The sequence below is a fragment of the Orcinus orca genome, chromosome 19 (genome assembly GCF_937001465.1).
Source record: "Orcinus orca chromosome 19, mOrcOrc1.1, whole genome shotgun sequence".
Taxonomy (NCBI): Eukaryota; Metazoa; Chordata; class Mammalia; order Artiodactyla; family Delphinidae; genus Orcinus; species Orcinus orca.
The window spans coordinates 48,404,244-48,418,927 of NC_064577.1; the positions used below are offsets into that span (position 1 = coordinate 48,404,244).

Genomic DNA, 14,684 nt, shown 5'->3' on the forward strand with positions numbered 1-14,684 from the left:
CCAGGGGACACGTGGCAGTGTCTGGAGACATTTTTGGTTGTCACAACTAGGGGGAGAAGTGTGCTACCAGCATCTGGGCCTCTGGGCAGAAGCCAGAGATGCTGCTAAACGTCCTACAATGCACAGGACAGGCCTTCACACCAGTTACCCAGCCCAGAACGTCAGTATTGCTGAGGCTGAGAAAACTAGTGGTTCCCAGTCTGGGCTGCACATGAAACCCATCTGGGAAGCTTTAAAAATTCAGATGTTCGTGTTGCACACTGACCAATTACATCAGGCTGGGAGGGGTGGGTCCCCAGTGTCACTTGTTTTTTAAAGTTTGCCAGGTGGTTCCAATGTGCAGCCAACACTGCTCTAAGTTACTTATCCTAGTGGCCTCTGCTCCACTTATGGGACCCTGGGGGAGGAGTACCAAAGTTGTCTGGGTTGTACAATAAACAGCAATGCTGCGAGGTCCTCACCACCTCCCAGAATCAAAGGCCAAGGCTCTGGTTCAGCGGGTCCCTCCACAGAGGCAGACTGACTGATGACTCACCCATGGGGGTTACTGGTGGGCCAGTAGGGTGAGAGATATTTGTTAATCGTTCCCCTGCCTCTGGGTGGGGGGGTGGGCGGGGCGGGGAGGGCCACAGCCAGGAATCTCCCCAGGTGGCTGTGAAAGCAGCCCGAAGACTATGGACCAAAGAGCGAGGCTGCCACCTAATGGAGAAATCAGATATAATGGCTCACTGGTTGAGGGCCTGCTGGATACCAGGTGATGTTTTATTGGATTCTCACAACAGCCCTGTGAGAGAGGTGGAGACAAGGGCCCCAAGACACAAAAAGATGAAGCCACGTGCGCAAGGCCCCAGTAGTGCAGGGTTTGAGCCTGGATTTGCACCTGTCTGGCCCGCAAGAGAGCCCCGGGCTTCCCTCTACATTCTCACGCTGGTCCAAGAGGAAGAGGACCCCTGGACTGGGCCGCTTGATTCCTTTCTGATGTCTGAACTTCCCCTTGACTTCCAGGCAGGGCCTGGAAAGAAAGAGACCCTCTGTCCCAGCACAGCCTGGAAATTAACAAGCTGCCATCTCCAGCTGCAAGTCCAAAGCCAAAATGGGAAACTGAACTTCCTCTGGTCTCCACCACAAAGCTCCCAGCCCCGGGAGAGCGGTTTCTAAACATGGGCCTGGGTGCACATACTCAGGCAAAAGGCAAGAGACCTTCAAGCGTGTGGATGTGTGTGCCCCCACAGCACACACACAGCGTGTGGATGTGTGTGCCCCCACAGCACACACACACCTCGGACGGTCCAAGTCACCCCCGTCTTGCCTCTCCTCTTCTCATCCGGAGGACAGTCCTGGGTGCTGAGCCACTCTGGGCACTTCAGACGAGGCTGAGGGACCTTGGGGGCCTTGAAGAGGTTGCTCTCTCTTCCCTTCCACCGGGAAACCCGTCCTCTGGCTGCAAATGGAGTGAAGAAGAATTCCTGCACAGACAGAAGGACGACGATGGAGAAGAGGAGGGACCATGTGCCAGGCACTCCCTCGCCTCATCCTCAAGAGGATGCAGGTATTTTCCTCATTTGGCACATAAAGCAACAGAGACACAGAAAGACTGAGAAACGTGTTTAGGATGAACCAGCTGTACATGTGTGATTAAAGGCAGAGAAGTAAGGGGAGTGGAGACTCACCTGCAGCCACGGAGACATTTAGAGATTCGAGTCCAGGAGGCAGCTGCCGGCCGGGCCGGATGCTAAGGAGAAGCTGGCAGGAGGCCTGCACCTCCCGGGACAGACCAGAGCCCTCGTTCCCTGCAGGGTACGGGGGCCAGAGTGTTAGGGAGGCCCCAGCTGTTCACACAGGCACTCAGAAAATGCACGTCTGAGCACAGAAAAGCAGGGGCATCCACCTACCCAGCACTAGAAGAGTAGGCCGGTCCCAGAGGAACTCCAAGCAATTAGTGATGGGGATCTCAGAAGACAGGGAGATCTCAGGCCCCGGGCAGCCCACCGTGCCAGCCACGAGCCAGCCCTGCCGGGCTTTGGCCTGAAACAGGGAAGAAGAAAGCATGCTCTAGCTCACCAAACCTTCATCAGAGCCCCGGCCTTGCCCATATATTCATTCCCTCGCTGAGCCACTAGATTCAGTCAGTAGTTATTAAGCACCTAGAACGGGCAGGTTCTGTTCTAGGCACTCGCATAAGGCAATGAACAAAACAGGCCCAAATCCCATCCTCGTAGAAGGGTGGTCAGGGAAGGCCTCACTGAAGTGACATTTGAATGCAGACCTGAAGGAGGTGAGGGAGCACCACGTAGACATCTGGGGGAGGAATATTCTAGGCAGAGATCAGTAAGTGCAAAGGCCCAGAGGCGGGTGCTTACCTGGCATGCATGAGGAACAGCAGAACAAGGTGGCCAGTGGAAAGGGAGCCACTGAGACAGGAGAGGAAACAAAGGGCCACGTGAGGTAGGACCTCAAAAGCCACTGGAAGGCCTTTGGCTTTTACTCTGAGAGATGCAAAGGCTTTGAAAGTTTTTTGCGCAGAGAACTAGTAACATGGTCTGACTTATGTCTCTACAGAATCACTCTGCCTGTGTTGAGAGCCACTAGCAGAAACAAGCAGACCAGTTAGGTTTCTGCAATGATACAGGCTAGAGATGATGGTGGCTTGGACCAGAGTGGTAACAGTGGAGATGGTGAGAAATGGTGAGAATGTGGAAGTAACATCAAGGTAAAAACAAAAGGATATGCCAGCAGGTGGGACATGGTGAGAGTAGGAAGAATCAAGGAGGGTGCCAAGGCTTTGGGGCGTAAACAACTGAAGGCATGGAGGAGTTGCCATCAGTTGAGCTGGGTAAGTCTGCAAAAGGAACAGGAACATTTGGAAATCTTGTTTGAAATGACCATAAGACAGAAAAAAAGAGCTGTTGAGCAGGCAACTACATATGTAAATCTGAGGTTCAGGAGCAAGATCCAGGAGGGATACAAGTTTGGGAGGCATTCGAATATAGATGGCATTTAAAGCCATCAGATTGGATGCGGCCAACAAGAAATGAATATATACAGAAAAGAGATCCAAGGACTGTGACTTGGGAGCCCTGGGAGAGGATGGTCAGGGAAGCTGCTAAATACAGGGCAGTACTGCCCCCTTGTGTCCAGCAAGGGAAGCACAGCTGAAGAAAAATGTGTATGGACCAGGAGAGGGGTTTTATTAATACTTAGGTTTGCCCCTTCCTTCCTAGGTATTGAAGTGGTTTTTTTGGTGGTGGTGGTGGTTTTGAGGGTTTCTTTTGTTGCTTTGTTTCTTCGCTTGTGGGAAGGACGAGGGGAAGGGCATAGACTAGTCCCTGTTCAGGTTGCCTTTCAAGCCGCGCCCCTCCTGGAGGAACCAGGAGCCATCTGTTCCTCACAGCTGAGCATTTACTGAATACCTGCTTACTGGGCAGTGAGGCACTGCGTAAACCCGCAGGAGGCGCAAAGATGTACGCCTCGGAAGGGAGTGCAGTAAAAGTCCCTAACATCAGATTCTGCTCCGTGCGTGTGTGCTTTCCTTTTTTTTTGGCCGCGCCGCGGGGCGTGTGGGATCTTAGATTCCGACCGCGGATGGAACCCGCCCCCCCTGAATTTGAAGCGCGGAGTCTTAACCACTGGACTGCCAGGGAAGTCCTACCATGTGTGGTTTTTAAAACTCCGGATCTTTCTCTTCCTAAAGGGATTTAGAAGGATGTAGGAAGCGATACCAACACGCCCTCTTCTCTCCCTTTCGTCCATCAGCTGCTAGCTGGGGGCCCTTGGAGAGACTTAACTTGGCTCATTTCTTCTCCTTTACTGACACCCCGCCTCCCCTCCTTCTCCGCGCCATTACCTGTAAAAAACCGGCCAGGTCATCAGTGGAGAACACGTCCATCACCTCCATAGCCCCGGCGCTGGCCTTGCTGACTACAGGACTGAGCGGGCAGCTGCAAGGTTTCCCCATGCCACCGTATGAGGCTGGGTGATCTCAAGCCCGGTGCCGTGCCCTCCCCCCAGGCCCCAAGAGTTAGGGGTGAGAATTTTGGCGTTGGGGAGGCCTGGCTGAGGGACCACCCAAGAGTCAAGGTGCTTAGGAACTCGGCTGCGCCTCCAAATTGGGGCACACGGGGAATAAGGGGAGGCCATGCCTGTTTCTCCGACTGGTGATGACTTTATCCACTCCGAGAAAGTGAGCGGAGCGCAGCACGGCCCCAAGATTCCGGGGATCCTGTAGCCCCTCGAGGACGAGCCACAGCTGCTGGGGGTCGTCTCCTGGCCGAGCCTCCCCGGCCTCAGCCCAGGGCCGGGGCCGCAGCGGGCTCACTTCCATGCAGACGCCCTGGTGGACCTGGTAGCGGCACAGGACGTCCAGCTTCCGCCGACTGGGCCGCAGAACCGGGATGTCCCGCGCCTCAGCCGCGCGCAGCAGCTCGGCCCGCTCCCCCTGCAGCCTGGACCTACCGGCCTGGAGCAGGAGCCGGGCCACGCGTCGGCGGGCGGCCCGCAGAGCCAGGAGACACGGGGACAAGCCAAACAGAAGCTCCAGCCCCCCGGCCGGCCGCGGAGTCGGCGCCAGGTCATCCAGGAGCAGGCGGCTTAGCTCCTCCCCGCCAGGCCGCTCCCCACGCCCCGACGCTTGGGAGAAACGACGCGTGAGGAGGCGGCCGCAGCAATGCCAGGTCGCGCCCCCGACGGCCGAGAGCAGTGCCATGGTCGATGCCCCAGCTGCGTCCTCAGGAGTGGTCAACCCCGCCGGGGCCCGCTCTCAGGCCCCGAAAGCGGGTGAAGGGGACCCGAAGGCTGCTCCCGGCCCACCCCCTCAGATACAGGAAAGGCCAGGATTCCCAGTCGTGTGCTGGCCAGAACCCGGCCGCGGAACCTAGACAGGCCCCTCCCGGCCCCGACGTGAGCCACTCTGCTTCCGCGTTCGGACGGCCCCGCCCCCGGCCTGGAGCCGCACGGCGCATGCCCACAGCGCCCTCTGCAGGGCCGGCTGAGCGACGACTTCCACCGCTCAGTCACTGGCCCGAGGGGTGCTCGCCGGGGAGCTGACCCTACTGTGGGCTGCGTTCTGCACCCTTCAAGGTCCCAGGAGGCTGGAGGACCTCACTTACCCTGGTACCAGCAAAGGACACTTTAAGGGGATGTACTGGCTTTCCTATTCAACCTGGTTAGTCGTGGTGACTCCCTCCCCACATCCGGTCCTCCACCGGGCGCTGGTGACTTTCCTCAGAAGATTCTCCCACATCCAGCCCCTCCTCTACACCTCCATTGCCTGTCAAACCATCGGCACCAGTCAGCAGGACCCCACCAATAACTTGGCTGTGCCATGGTGCTGATTCTCTAAGTGACAGCTCTGTGCCTGACCTGCACCTGCTGACAAACCAACCGATGCCCTTGGCCCACAGGTAATGGCCAGACTCCTTGCTCAGCACTCAGACCTCCGGGGGATCCAGGCAAGGAGCTACCTTTTCAACCCCACCTCACTCCTGCACTAAGTTCTGTGCTGTTCCCACAACACCGCATGCTCTTCCGGGCCTCCCCGCCTTGCAAGCCCCGTTGTCTTCTTTTCTGGCAGGCAAACTCCTACCCATTTTCAAGACCCAGCTCAAAGGTAATGCACACTCCAGGAGTGATGCCCCCAATCCATCCACCTTCCCACTCTCCTGGAAGAAACTCTGAGACACAACCATTCCTGATCACAGCAAGGGGGAAGACCTGAAAGACACTTCCGAAGCCAGGGCAGGTTTTCGTAGTTTTTCTTTTTTAATGATCACAGTGAAACCCACATGGGAGGCAGGCCCTGGTACTCTGCTGCCATAGAGTGGAGTGAGGACCCCACCGGGGGCTGAGAAGCCACAGTGGGGCTGGAGAACTGGGACGGGGAATAGATGGGGTGGGGGGTGGGACGCAGGGAAAGGAGGAAGCCCAGAGCCCCGAAATCCATTCAGATGGAAGGTGAGGGCTTCCCTCTGCCGCCTCATCCTGAAGGGACGGGGGTGGGGTGCAAGAAGATAGGGGAAAGCCCCACTTTTGGCCACAGCCCCTTTCCCAGGTCAACGGGAAGAGGCCAAGGACAGCGAACAAAGGCCAAGGAGCCCAAGAAGGACTCAGCAGGGCAAACAAACACCTCCTCTCCCCTGCCCATTTTGCAAATTCGGTGGAAACAATTTGACAAGATTATATGAAATCTCAAACAAGTTTTCTAGCCCCTGCTGGGGGTGGGGAAAGGAAGTGGAATCCAAGGGTCCAGAAATCAACACCCCACATCCAGAGGCAGGTGCCAAGCCTTGAGGGGCAGGGAGGGAAGGAGGAGCTCCCCACAGGAAACTAGGTCACCTGCTCCGTGGGCCTCATCTGGATGTCTCCGATCTGCAGAAGGCACAAGGCTTGAGGCAGCCAGGACCCTCTCCCCACCCCCTTAAAGCCTCCCTGCTCTTCTCCTCTGGGGACGGTCGGGCTCCTCTGGGGGATGGACATCCAAGGCCAGACTCACCTGGACATGTGGCGGGGTGCTGAGGACATAGATGACAGCCTTGGCCACATCCTCAGGTTTGAGACACTGAGAGCACCAGGGGAAAGGGGTGAGATGAGGGCAGGATGGATCCAAGTCCCCTCCCACCACTGAGGTCCTCTCCAGCACCGCCATTCCCACCCCCACCCTGCAGGAGGGGCGACAGGCTGGCTAGAACAGCGAGGTCTAAAGGCCAGGGTTCCCTCTGCCTTCATTTAGGAAGTGAATGGCTTCACTGGGCCCCACCTTCATGTGTTCATAGGTGGCAGCTGCCTTCTCAGGGTCCTTGTCATGGAGTTTGAAGGCGAATTGTGTCTCCACCACTCCTGGAGAGATGCACTGGGCCAACAGAGACAGCCTGCTCAGGAGCTGAGCCCCAGGCCTTGGGGAGGTTGCAGAGAAAGGATGGAAGCCAAAGGGCCCCAGCTTCACAGTGATGGCTGCCCGATGTCCAGCAGCCACCTCCTCCCTCCAAAGCTGCCACTGGGGATTATCAGAATGATTCCTACCAGCTACAGAGCCATTACTATAAGCCAGGTCAGTTTTACAAAGTGGTGTCCCTTAAAACCTCATAACCTGAGAGGTATTATCATCTCCATTTTACAGATGAGAAGACTGAGGTTTGGGGAGGTTGAGCGAGTCACCCAAGGTCATACAGCCTTCAAGGAAAGAGCCCAGAGTCCCCCTTTCCAGCCGTGGTTTCCCACAATCCCTTGCTTTCCCTCAGTCTCACCCCACCATGTTCCCTTCAGGTCACCCGCCTCCCACCTCAAAGTCTGAGAAATGCGGGAACTCAGGTACTCAGCAGGGCCATGCAAGTAGCCGCAGAGCCCAGTAGATGTGGGCCCAGTACAGACCCGGGAGCTCTAAGCAGTACAGCCAGGACATGGGCCCCCGGGCCGCGAGTGTGTGGGGTGAGCGGGCCTGTGCCTCTCAACCCCCACCAGGGCCAGGCCACCCCTCACCGTGGCTCGGATGTGGGTCTGGGCCTCCCGAAGCTCTTGCCTCAGCCCCTCTGTCAGCGCAGTGACGGCATACTTGGTAGCACTGTAGAAATGGGCCACGGACTGGGGTGGCACTTGGTGGCCAGACATGCTGGGTGGGAGGAAGGAAGGGGAAAGGAGAGAGTGAAGCAGTGCCCCCTGCTGTACCAGCCAACCCCACCCCCTGGACGCCTTCTAAGCGGGACCTCCAGAGGCCATCCTCAGGGCCACTGGCCCAGCTCCTGTAATTCAAGCAGCATCTGTGAGCCCCACTCTTCCTAGAAGTCCTCCCTACGCCGACCACAGCATTCACCCTCCAGTCCACGCAGGTTGTCAAAACACGATTTCATCTGTGTGTTCTCTGATGTGGTTCTATTGGGAGATCTGTGGGACAGAGGCCACGTCTCCGGGGACTCCCCAGTGACAGAGACTGTGCAGTCTTTGTGCCACGAGGTGAGGTTCATGCTGCGGCCTGAGGAATGGAGAACCTCAGTCCCAGGAGAGCCCCCAGGCTTCAGCTGCAAAGGGGCTGAGCTACCCCTTCCAGCCAACTAGGGGCTGGCATTTGACACATACTATTCTTCCCCTCACCACAGTCGTGCCATTTGGATATTAACTGGGTGTTAAATCCCTGTTCTACCACCCAGGAAACTGAGGTCCAAGAGGTCAAATGAGCCGCAGCAGATCACCCAGCTTGGAGGGTGCGTGGTGATCTGAACTCTAGCCCTCGGCCACCGGCCTCACCTGTTGATGTTAATGATGTGCCCGTCATCCACCTTCCGCTCCCTCATGGACTGGTAGGCTTCCCGTGTGCAGATGCTGAGGGCCAGCACGTTCACCTGCAGGCCAGAGGGGCAATGGGGTGTCTCCAGCTTGGGCCCATCTGAGCAGGTGATGGAGCCACAGAGCACCCTGCGGTTGGGGGGGCAGGTGGAATCCAAAACAGAGTCCAGATCCTACCAGAGACCAATGAAGGGGACAGGGCAGCTGGCTTTAGGTTCCTCCCCCTCAAGTCACCAGCCCCAGCTGACAGCAGAGGAAGCACCTCTCCCTGGACGATGCCCCCCAAACGCACCCACGACCCAGGAACCCTCCCTGTCTTGGCCGTCTCCTGTGCAAACAGCGGGACCTCTACCTTAGGGAATCATCTCCTTTCTTCTCCAAATGCCCTACTCTTCACTGGCTCGCCTCTCTCCTAAACAGCCTAAAATCCATCCAAAAAAGACTTTAAAAATCTCTCTCCTCAGGACAGATCTTAGCCTCTCCCCACCTTACCCACTAGTCTCTGTGCCTTTCCTGTCCCTCCCCTGAGACTACAGTGGAGAGGAGAAGGCCTGATCCTCCTTCATTCCACGCCTTCCTTTAACCTCTGTTCCATCTGTAAGACTAGGCACAGAGACTCTTCAGAGCGTGGGGTAACTTGTCACAGGATGGCAAGGGACGTCCCAAGGGCATGGGGGCTTCCTGCCTTCCTTGGCCCCCTCCCACTCCTGCTCCTCTGGCAGAGGTGACCCCAGATCCCCGCCCTTCCTGGAGCAGAGGCCTGAAGAAGTGTCGCTGCTCTAAAGCTCCTGCCCAGCCCCACCCCTTTAGCCTCACCCACGAGGACAAGCTGCGATAAAGCTTTCAGCAGGTCTTCGCTCTCTCCTCTGGGGAAGAGAGGAGACCAGCCGGGAGATTAGATGTTTCTCTTTATCGGGTGTCAGAGCCAGGCATCAGGACAAATACTTCGGTGTAAACCTGCCCCAGCATTCACGGCAGGACATAAGAGGTTTCCAGCCCTGCTTCTGGCCCTCTTAACAATGTGGGTTTCTGGGGCAGAGAACTGAGCTCCTGAGGACGGATGGATGGAGTAAGAGAAACAGATCTCCTTGGGCCAGGGGAGTGGATTCTCCTAGGTACAGGGGTCAGGGGTTCCCTGTGTGTTCAATGATGTGGTTCTATTGGGAGATGCCTCATAAGACGATCCTAAGAGAATTACATAGTGTTCAAGCTGAAAGGGGTCTCAGGGATTTAATATATGTGCCTCGCTTTACAGATGGGTAAGCTGAGGCCCAGGTTTAAAGACTCCCTTACTGCAGGTGACGACCGCAACTCGGATCTCCCAGAAGGCTCTCTGAGGGCAAAGGCAGTGCTTCATCTCCCGTTTATTGTTTCAACTTCCATTGCATATTTCTGGGCCCAAGCCCCTGTTAGGTGCTAAATCTATTGTGAGCACATGTGAAAAGGATTGTGAGGGGAAAGAAGCATCCCATTTACACAACGCTTTCGACGTCTCAGAATATTTTCATACCCCAATATCGCCTCACAATACAGTCTAGAAGTTGAAAACCCATGTCCTGAAGGCTGTGTTTGGTCCACACATGGTTTCGAAACATTTTAAAATTCACTTCCAATATGTATTGGAAGGTTTCATATATTCAAAAATTACCTGTGGAGCGTTTGCAGGCTGAGGCTATGACAGAGAGTACAATAGACAAAACTCCTTGCCCTCCTGGAGCTGAGGTTTTGGTGAATGGGCGGGGTGAGGTTCCACATGAAAATCTAGGTCCCCTCTGCTCTCAGAGAAGTCACAGGATCTGCCCGCACTGCCCAGACTGCAGCGCAGCCACCCCCAGACATCCATGTGCTTTCCCATATGACCCGCCTCCCTCCTTTATGTACCTACCCAGCCCCAGGGGACACTGGAGTTTGTGACCCCAGATATTGATGGTCTAGGTGTGTTTCATCCCAATTAAATGTGACAAGACTGAAGCTCAGACAGCGTAACTACCTGCCTGAAGCCACATAGTTACTGGCGGGGCTGAGTGAGATCATCATCTTCTTCATCTCCTGTCTCTTGGTTCCTTTTCTTCCCATAAGACCATGGTCCCAAGGCCTCAGCACAGTGCTGACACTTGGGGACGTTCAATAGAAAGAAATCAGCCTACACTTTAAGAACTGCCCCCAGGGGCTCAAAGGAAAGAAGAATGAAAAAGATATGGCCATTCATCCACTCTCTCTCCTTCAGGGGAGGAGAAGCAGGGGAGAGTGCCCCAGGTAGGAAACTGAAGGCCCCTCTCAGTAGATGTCTATCCCCAGCAGCCCCCTGGCTCCTGGCTCCCCGCTCTTCTCCCAGCCTCTCCCCCATCCCTGTCATCCCCAGCCACAGGCCTGCAGCCCTTACATTGAACATGTCCTTCCAACCGCTGGTGCTGCCTGAGAGCAGGGTGTCAGGCCGGGCCAAGCCAGCGTTGTTGATACAGATGTCCACACCACTGTGCTGAGAGCGGACCGCCGAGAACATGGAGAGGATGTCCTCCTCATTTGACAGGTCACATCTGTAGGGCATCAAAGTCCCGGGGTAGCCTGCACTCTTACATTCGGCAGCCAGCTCCTATGAAACCCAACAGGGGTCTAACTGAGGTGAGCCGCTCACTCCACGCCTCCCCACCCGGAGATAACCTCCCACCGGTGTCACTGCTCACAGAACTCTCGCCTTTGGTGGCCAACTTGCAGCCACAGAGATGTTGGGACTGCCCATCCCCAAAGCGTGTCCTCTTTGGTCAAAGTCCCGGGGGTGGGGGGTGGTGAGAGCTCTCCCTGAGGGAGGGAGGGGAGGCTGAGACCATCCATGGAGGAACCTGAGGGATTAACTCGAGTCTTCAGGTCTAAAAGGGGAGAAGGGCTGAGGCTGTGAGTGTGTCAGGGAAGGGGCCCAGGGATCCTGGGAATGGAGTGATATCTCTTTTCTGACTCTCTCCCAATAGGAACACACCTCCGCTCATAGGGGAGATGCAAGCCTCCCCTATGTCCCTCTCCGGACTCAACCCCCTGCTGCTTCTGCCAGTGCCAAGAGTCACTGAGCTGGTTACACCAGGGCCTCGATTCTCTTCTCTCCCATCACTCCATCCAGTCCCTCCCAGAAGGGCTTATATCTAAACTATCGCCCTCCCTCCACAAACTGCAGCCAGTTGGCTCAGAGTCCTCACACGTACTTTTCAGTTGAGCCCAACTGCCAGTCTCCCCTCATTCCGTCTATAGAAAGGGTCAGGAAGTCGGGACGGATTCTTTCTCTCTGACCCACGGTGCACCACCTTCCACCCCAAAGTTTCTCTGGATACCATGAGCCAAGCCAGGTGGCAGGTGACATTGGGTACCCCTGTGCATTGCCAGGGTCCTCAAGACACTGAGGATCCCTGAGAGAGAAAGATCTGAGAAAGACGGGCCATTGAGAGATGGCTATGAGGGAAGCTGCCATTCAGAATCAGGAAGAATCAGGAAGAAAACAAGCTATGTGGTAGCCTTGGAGGCCAGTGACCGGGCACCCGAGCCTCGTGAAGGTGACTATGTACATGTGTGGGAGGGAGAGGGTTGGCGGGTGCAGGGTGCCCTAGAGGAAGGCCGGCTTGGCCAGCCGCCCTGGAACACCTTCCTTCCCCCAGACCAAGCTGAGAGTAAAGGGTCGGGTCAGGTGACATAGGAAATTCTTTTCTGCTTTAACTTGCCAAGAGCTTAAGAGGTACAGTCCTCAGGGACCCAGAAGTCCCCTTTCACCTGATTTCACCTACTCAAGACCACCTCACGAAATAGGGCTGCTCACTGTAGGAGGCCAGAGCTCAAATTTTGTTTTAGTATCGACGAATGAGTGAATCAACCAGCCAAAGCAGCCTGGAATTCTCCCCTCCGCTGGCATTCAACTTCTCCCTTCCTCCTCCGGACTCAAAGCCCTGCAGGAAAGCCAGAATGGAGGGACTCCCTGTCACTGCCTTCTATGCTCTACCTGTCCTCATCTATCCTCAAAAATGACCCGAAATCATGTCAGTCCCGTCACAGCAGAACCATTCTTCCCTCATTAAAGGAGATACCCTGGGGCTGAGTGATCAGCCTGGGGATCTCCTTTGGGCTCAGGAACCCCTTTCCTGGCTGGTTTGGGGTCGGGAAGTGGTAGGAAGAGAAGGCAAGAGTGGCTTTAGAATTAGGGAATCAAGTGGTCTAATCCCTGGTCTGATCCTGTAGGCTCCAAAGTGCGGGCTGGGCCCTGAGCGCCTCAGGAAAGGAGAAAGGGAGGGGCAGAGTGGGGCAACAGTATAGCCAGGTGACCTTGGGACTATCTAGGAGGCTATAAAGTGCACCTTTGGTCAGCAGCAGGGCGGCGGGGTGGGGGTGGGGAACCGGGGGGAACCGTCCTCCTTCCGGTACACCTTCCCGCTCTGCCCCCACCCAAGGCCTCCTCACCCTCTCCCAGCCCAGGGACTTTGAGCAAGGGTGGAGAGAAAGCTAAGCACTAGCCCAATTCCTGAGAGGGGTCTTGCCAGGGGCAAATCCAAAGTGATCCTATGATGGAAATTGCTTGTATTCTTCCTCCCTGCTCCAACATAGCCAACTTCATTTCAGTTTTCTCTGAGCTCTTATCGCTCACAACTCTTGGGGGTCCCAACCCATGTTAAGACAAAAACCAGGAGGTTCAGTTCCACAATGCTTTGTCCCCCAGGGCTCACATGTTCAATGTCCCATTTCACCTAGTCAGTCCCACCTGGGACAGTGAGATTGCAGAAAGGTCTACCTATATATCCCATTTGTCCCTTATGTCCATCGGGTAGGGGCTAACCCTCACATTTTGGGGGAAGATGGAGCTGAGCCTCTTCGGAAAAGTTCCACTCCCACCCCAACCCCACTCGCAGTCCTGGGTGAAAATGATCATGATCAAAACCTGCTCACTTTGCTTGGCTTTGCGGGCTAGGTCTGGGGACCAGAGGAAGCAATCCAGTAGCCAACTTAGCCACTGAGGCGGGAAAGCTTTCTTTCCTTCTCCCTGGCTTAGCCCCTGATCTCTGGCTTCTCCTTCCTCAGCCAACCCGGGCATGCAGGTCGGAGAGAAGGAGAAAGATGCCAGTGAGTCAGAGATTTGGTATACTGGAGTAGAGGCTGTCAGGAAAAAAGGCTCCTTAAAAGACTGGACTTTGAAAAGCGAAGGTGGAGTCCTGCCCTGAGGGGTCCAAAAGCACCTAGGTCCCCTCCACCTAGGCATCCGTCTCTCTTGCCCCTGAGCCTGCTGCAAGTGACCCTGGGGTGGCGGGCAAGTGAGGGCAGCGTGACAGCTTGGCTCCGACCACTCCCCATCCCCCACCTGGACCCTAGCGCGGCCTAAACGACGCCACCCAGAGCGACCCTTTCCCCAGCAGGGCCTTACCTCGATGTTGCTCACGGTGCGGGCACAACCCACCACCTTCAGTCCCTGCTGGACCAGGGCTCGGGCCACAGCCGCGCCGACGCCCCCCGAGGCTCCCGTCACCAGTGCCAGCCGGTCACGCCACCGCTCCATGCCGGCCCTGGCCAGGGTCCCGAGCCGCCCGCCCACCTCTCTTGGGGAGCCGAGCACTTGGATCGCAGAGCTCCGCCCCGGGTCGTAGGGACCCGGCCACTCTCTTGTCACCACCGCGGCAACCGCCCCCGACCTGCCCCAGTAACAGCTGCGCCTGGACCTGCCTCCACTCTGGCCTGCCTCCGCCCCCGGCTCCACCCTCCGCTGCTCCGCAGTTGCCAGAGGACCAACAGCGGCCTGGCCACCCCGCCCCCTGCGCGTGCATTGAGGGCACGACCCCGCCCCCTCCGGCCCCGCCCAGTCTGCGCCGGGAGGAAACCGCTCTTCGCGGGACAGGGCCGGAGGGTGCTGGGAGCTCGCGGTCCTGCTTTCCTGGTGAGCTCCTACCCTCCGGGGAGGAAAACGAAGTTTCGCGGGGGCTTGCACGAGGCCCGAGAACGCACGTACTCCTGCCTCCTGCTCGGTCTGCCTTCCCTGTTCCTGACCCCTAAGGCCAGGAAGAGAAATTAAGGGCACTTAAGGTGACTCCAACGCCTTCCTAAACCAGCCGGTGGCTGATGGGAAGGATTCAGCTCAGAAAGGGCTGAGTGTCTCAGCCATAAACGCTGGGTGACCTTGGGAGGGGCTTTCAACCCTACCTGACCCCTTGGCCTTACTAACCAAGGAGAACTGATGGTTAAAAATGCAAAGACCCCCAAGTACACGGGTATTGGGGGGGTTGTGTCCCTAATGGCCTACAGTCTACAACTTTCCTAAGCCTTCCCACTCCCATTGGAGCAAATGTATCACTGTGTATGTAAGAGATTAAAGCAATAGCTAACATTTATTGAGCGCTTACTGTGTGACAGGCACTTTTATAAGCACTTTAAATATATTAATATGCCCAAGAGCC

The 14,684-nt window shown here is 56.4% G+C and overlaps 2 protein-coding genes across 4 annotated transcripts; both read right to left on the bottom strand.

Moving 5' to 3' along the window:
• Positions 1–732: 732 nt before the first annotated feature.
• MRM1 (mitochondrial rRNA methyltransferase 1) lies at positions 733–4,921 on the bottom strand. 2 transcript variants are annotated; one of them, XM_012533751.3, is made up of 5 exons: positions 4,140–4,919; positions 3,845–3,938; positions 1,893–2,025; positions 1,671–1,790; positions 733–1,466 (listed from the first exon to the last, which is right to left on the bottom strand). In XM_012533751.3, exons 1-5 carry the CDS (start codon positions 4,700–4,702, stop codon positions 1,321–1,323), a joined length of 1,056 nt encoding a protein of 351 aa, XP_012389205.1. In that variant the 5' UTR covers positions 4,703–4,919; the 3' UTR covers positions 733–1,320. The 2 variants fall into 2 exon arrangements, with proteins under 2 accessions (XP_012389205.1, XP_033287490.1); XM_033431599.2 differs by lacking the exon at positions 1,671–1,790 and having other exon boundaries at positions 4,140–4,921.
• Positions 4,922–5,747: 826 nt separating this feature from the next.
• Positions 5,748–14,260, bottom strand: DHRS11 (dehydrogenase/reductase 11). 2 transcript variants are annotated; one of them, XM_004271722.3, is made up of 7 exons: positions 13,661–14,260; positions 10,655–10,864; positions 8,233–8,327; positions 7,471–7,600; positions 6,752–6,844; positions 6,488–6,553; positions 5,748–6,363 (listed from the first exon to the last, which is right to left on the bottom strand). In XM_004271722.3, the coding sequence occupies exons 1-7, from the start codon at positions 13,790–13,792 to the stop codon at positions 6,322–6,324; spliced, it is 768 nt and encodes a 255-aa protein (XP_004271770.1). In that variant the 5' UTR covers positions 13,793–14,260; the 3' UTR covers positions 5,748–6,321. The 2 variants fall into 2 exon arrangements, with proteins under 2 accessions (XP_004271770.1, XP_049557352.1); XM_049701395.1 differs by lacking the exon at positions 13,661–14,260 and adding an exon at positions 11,246–13,645 and having other exon boundaries at positions 5,748–6,553.
• Positions 14,261–14,684: the final 424 nt, after the last annotated feature.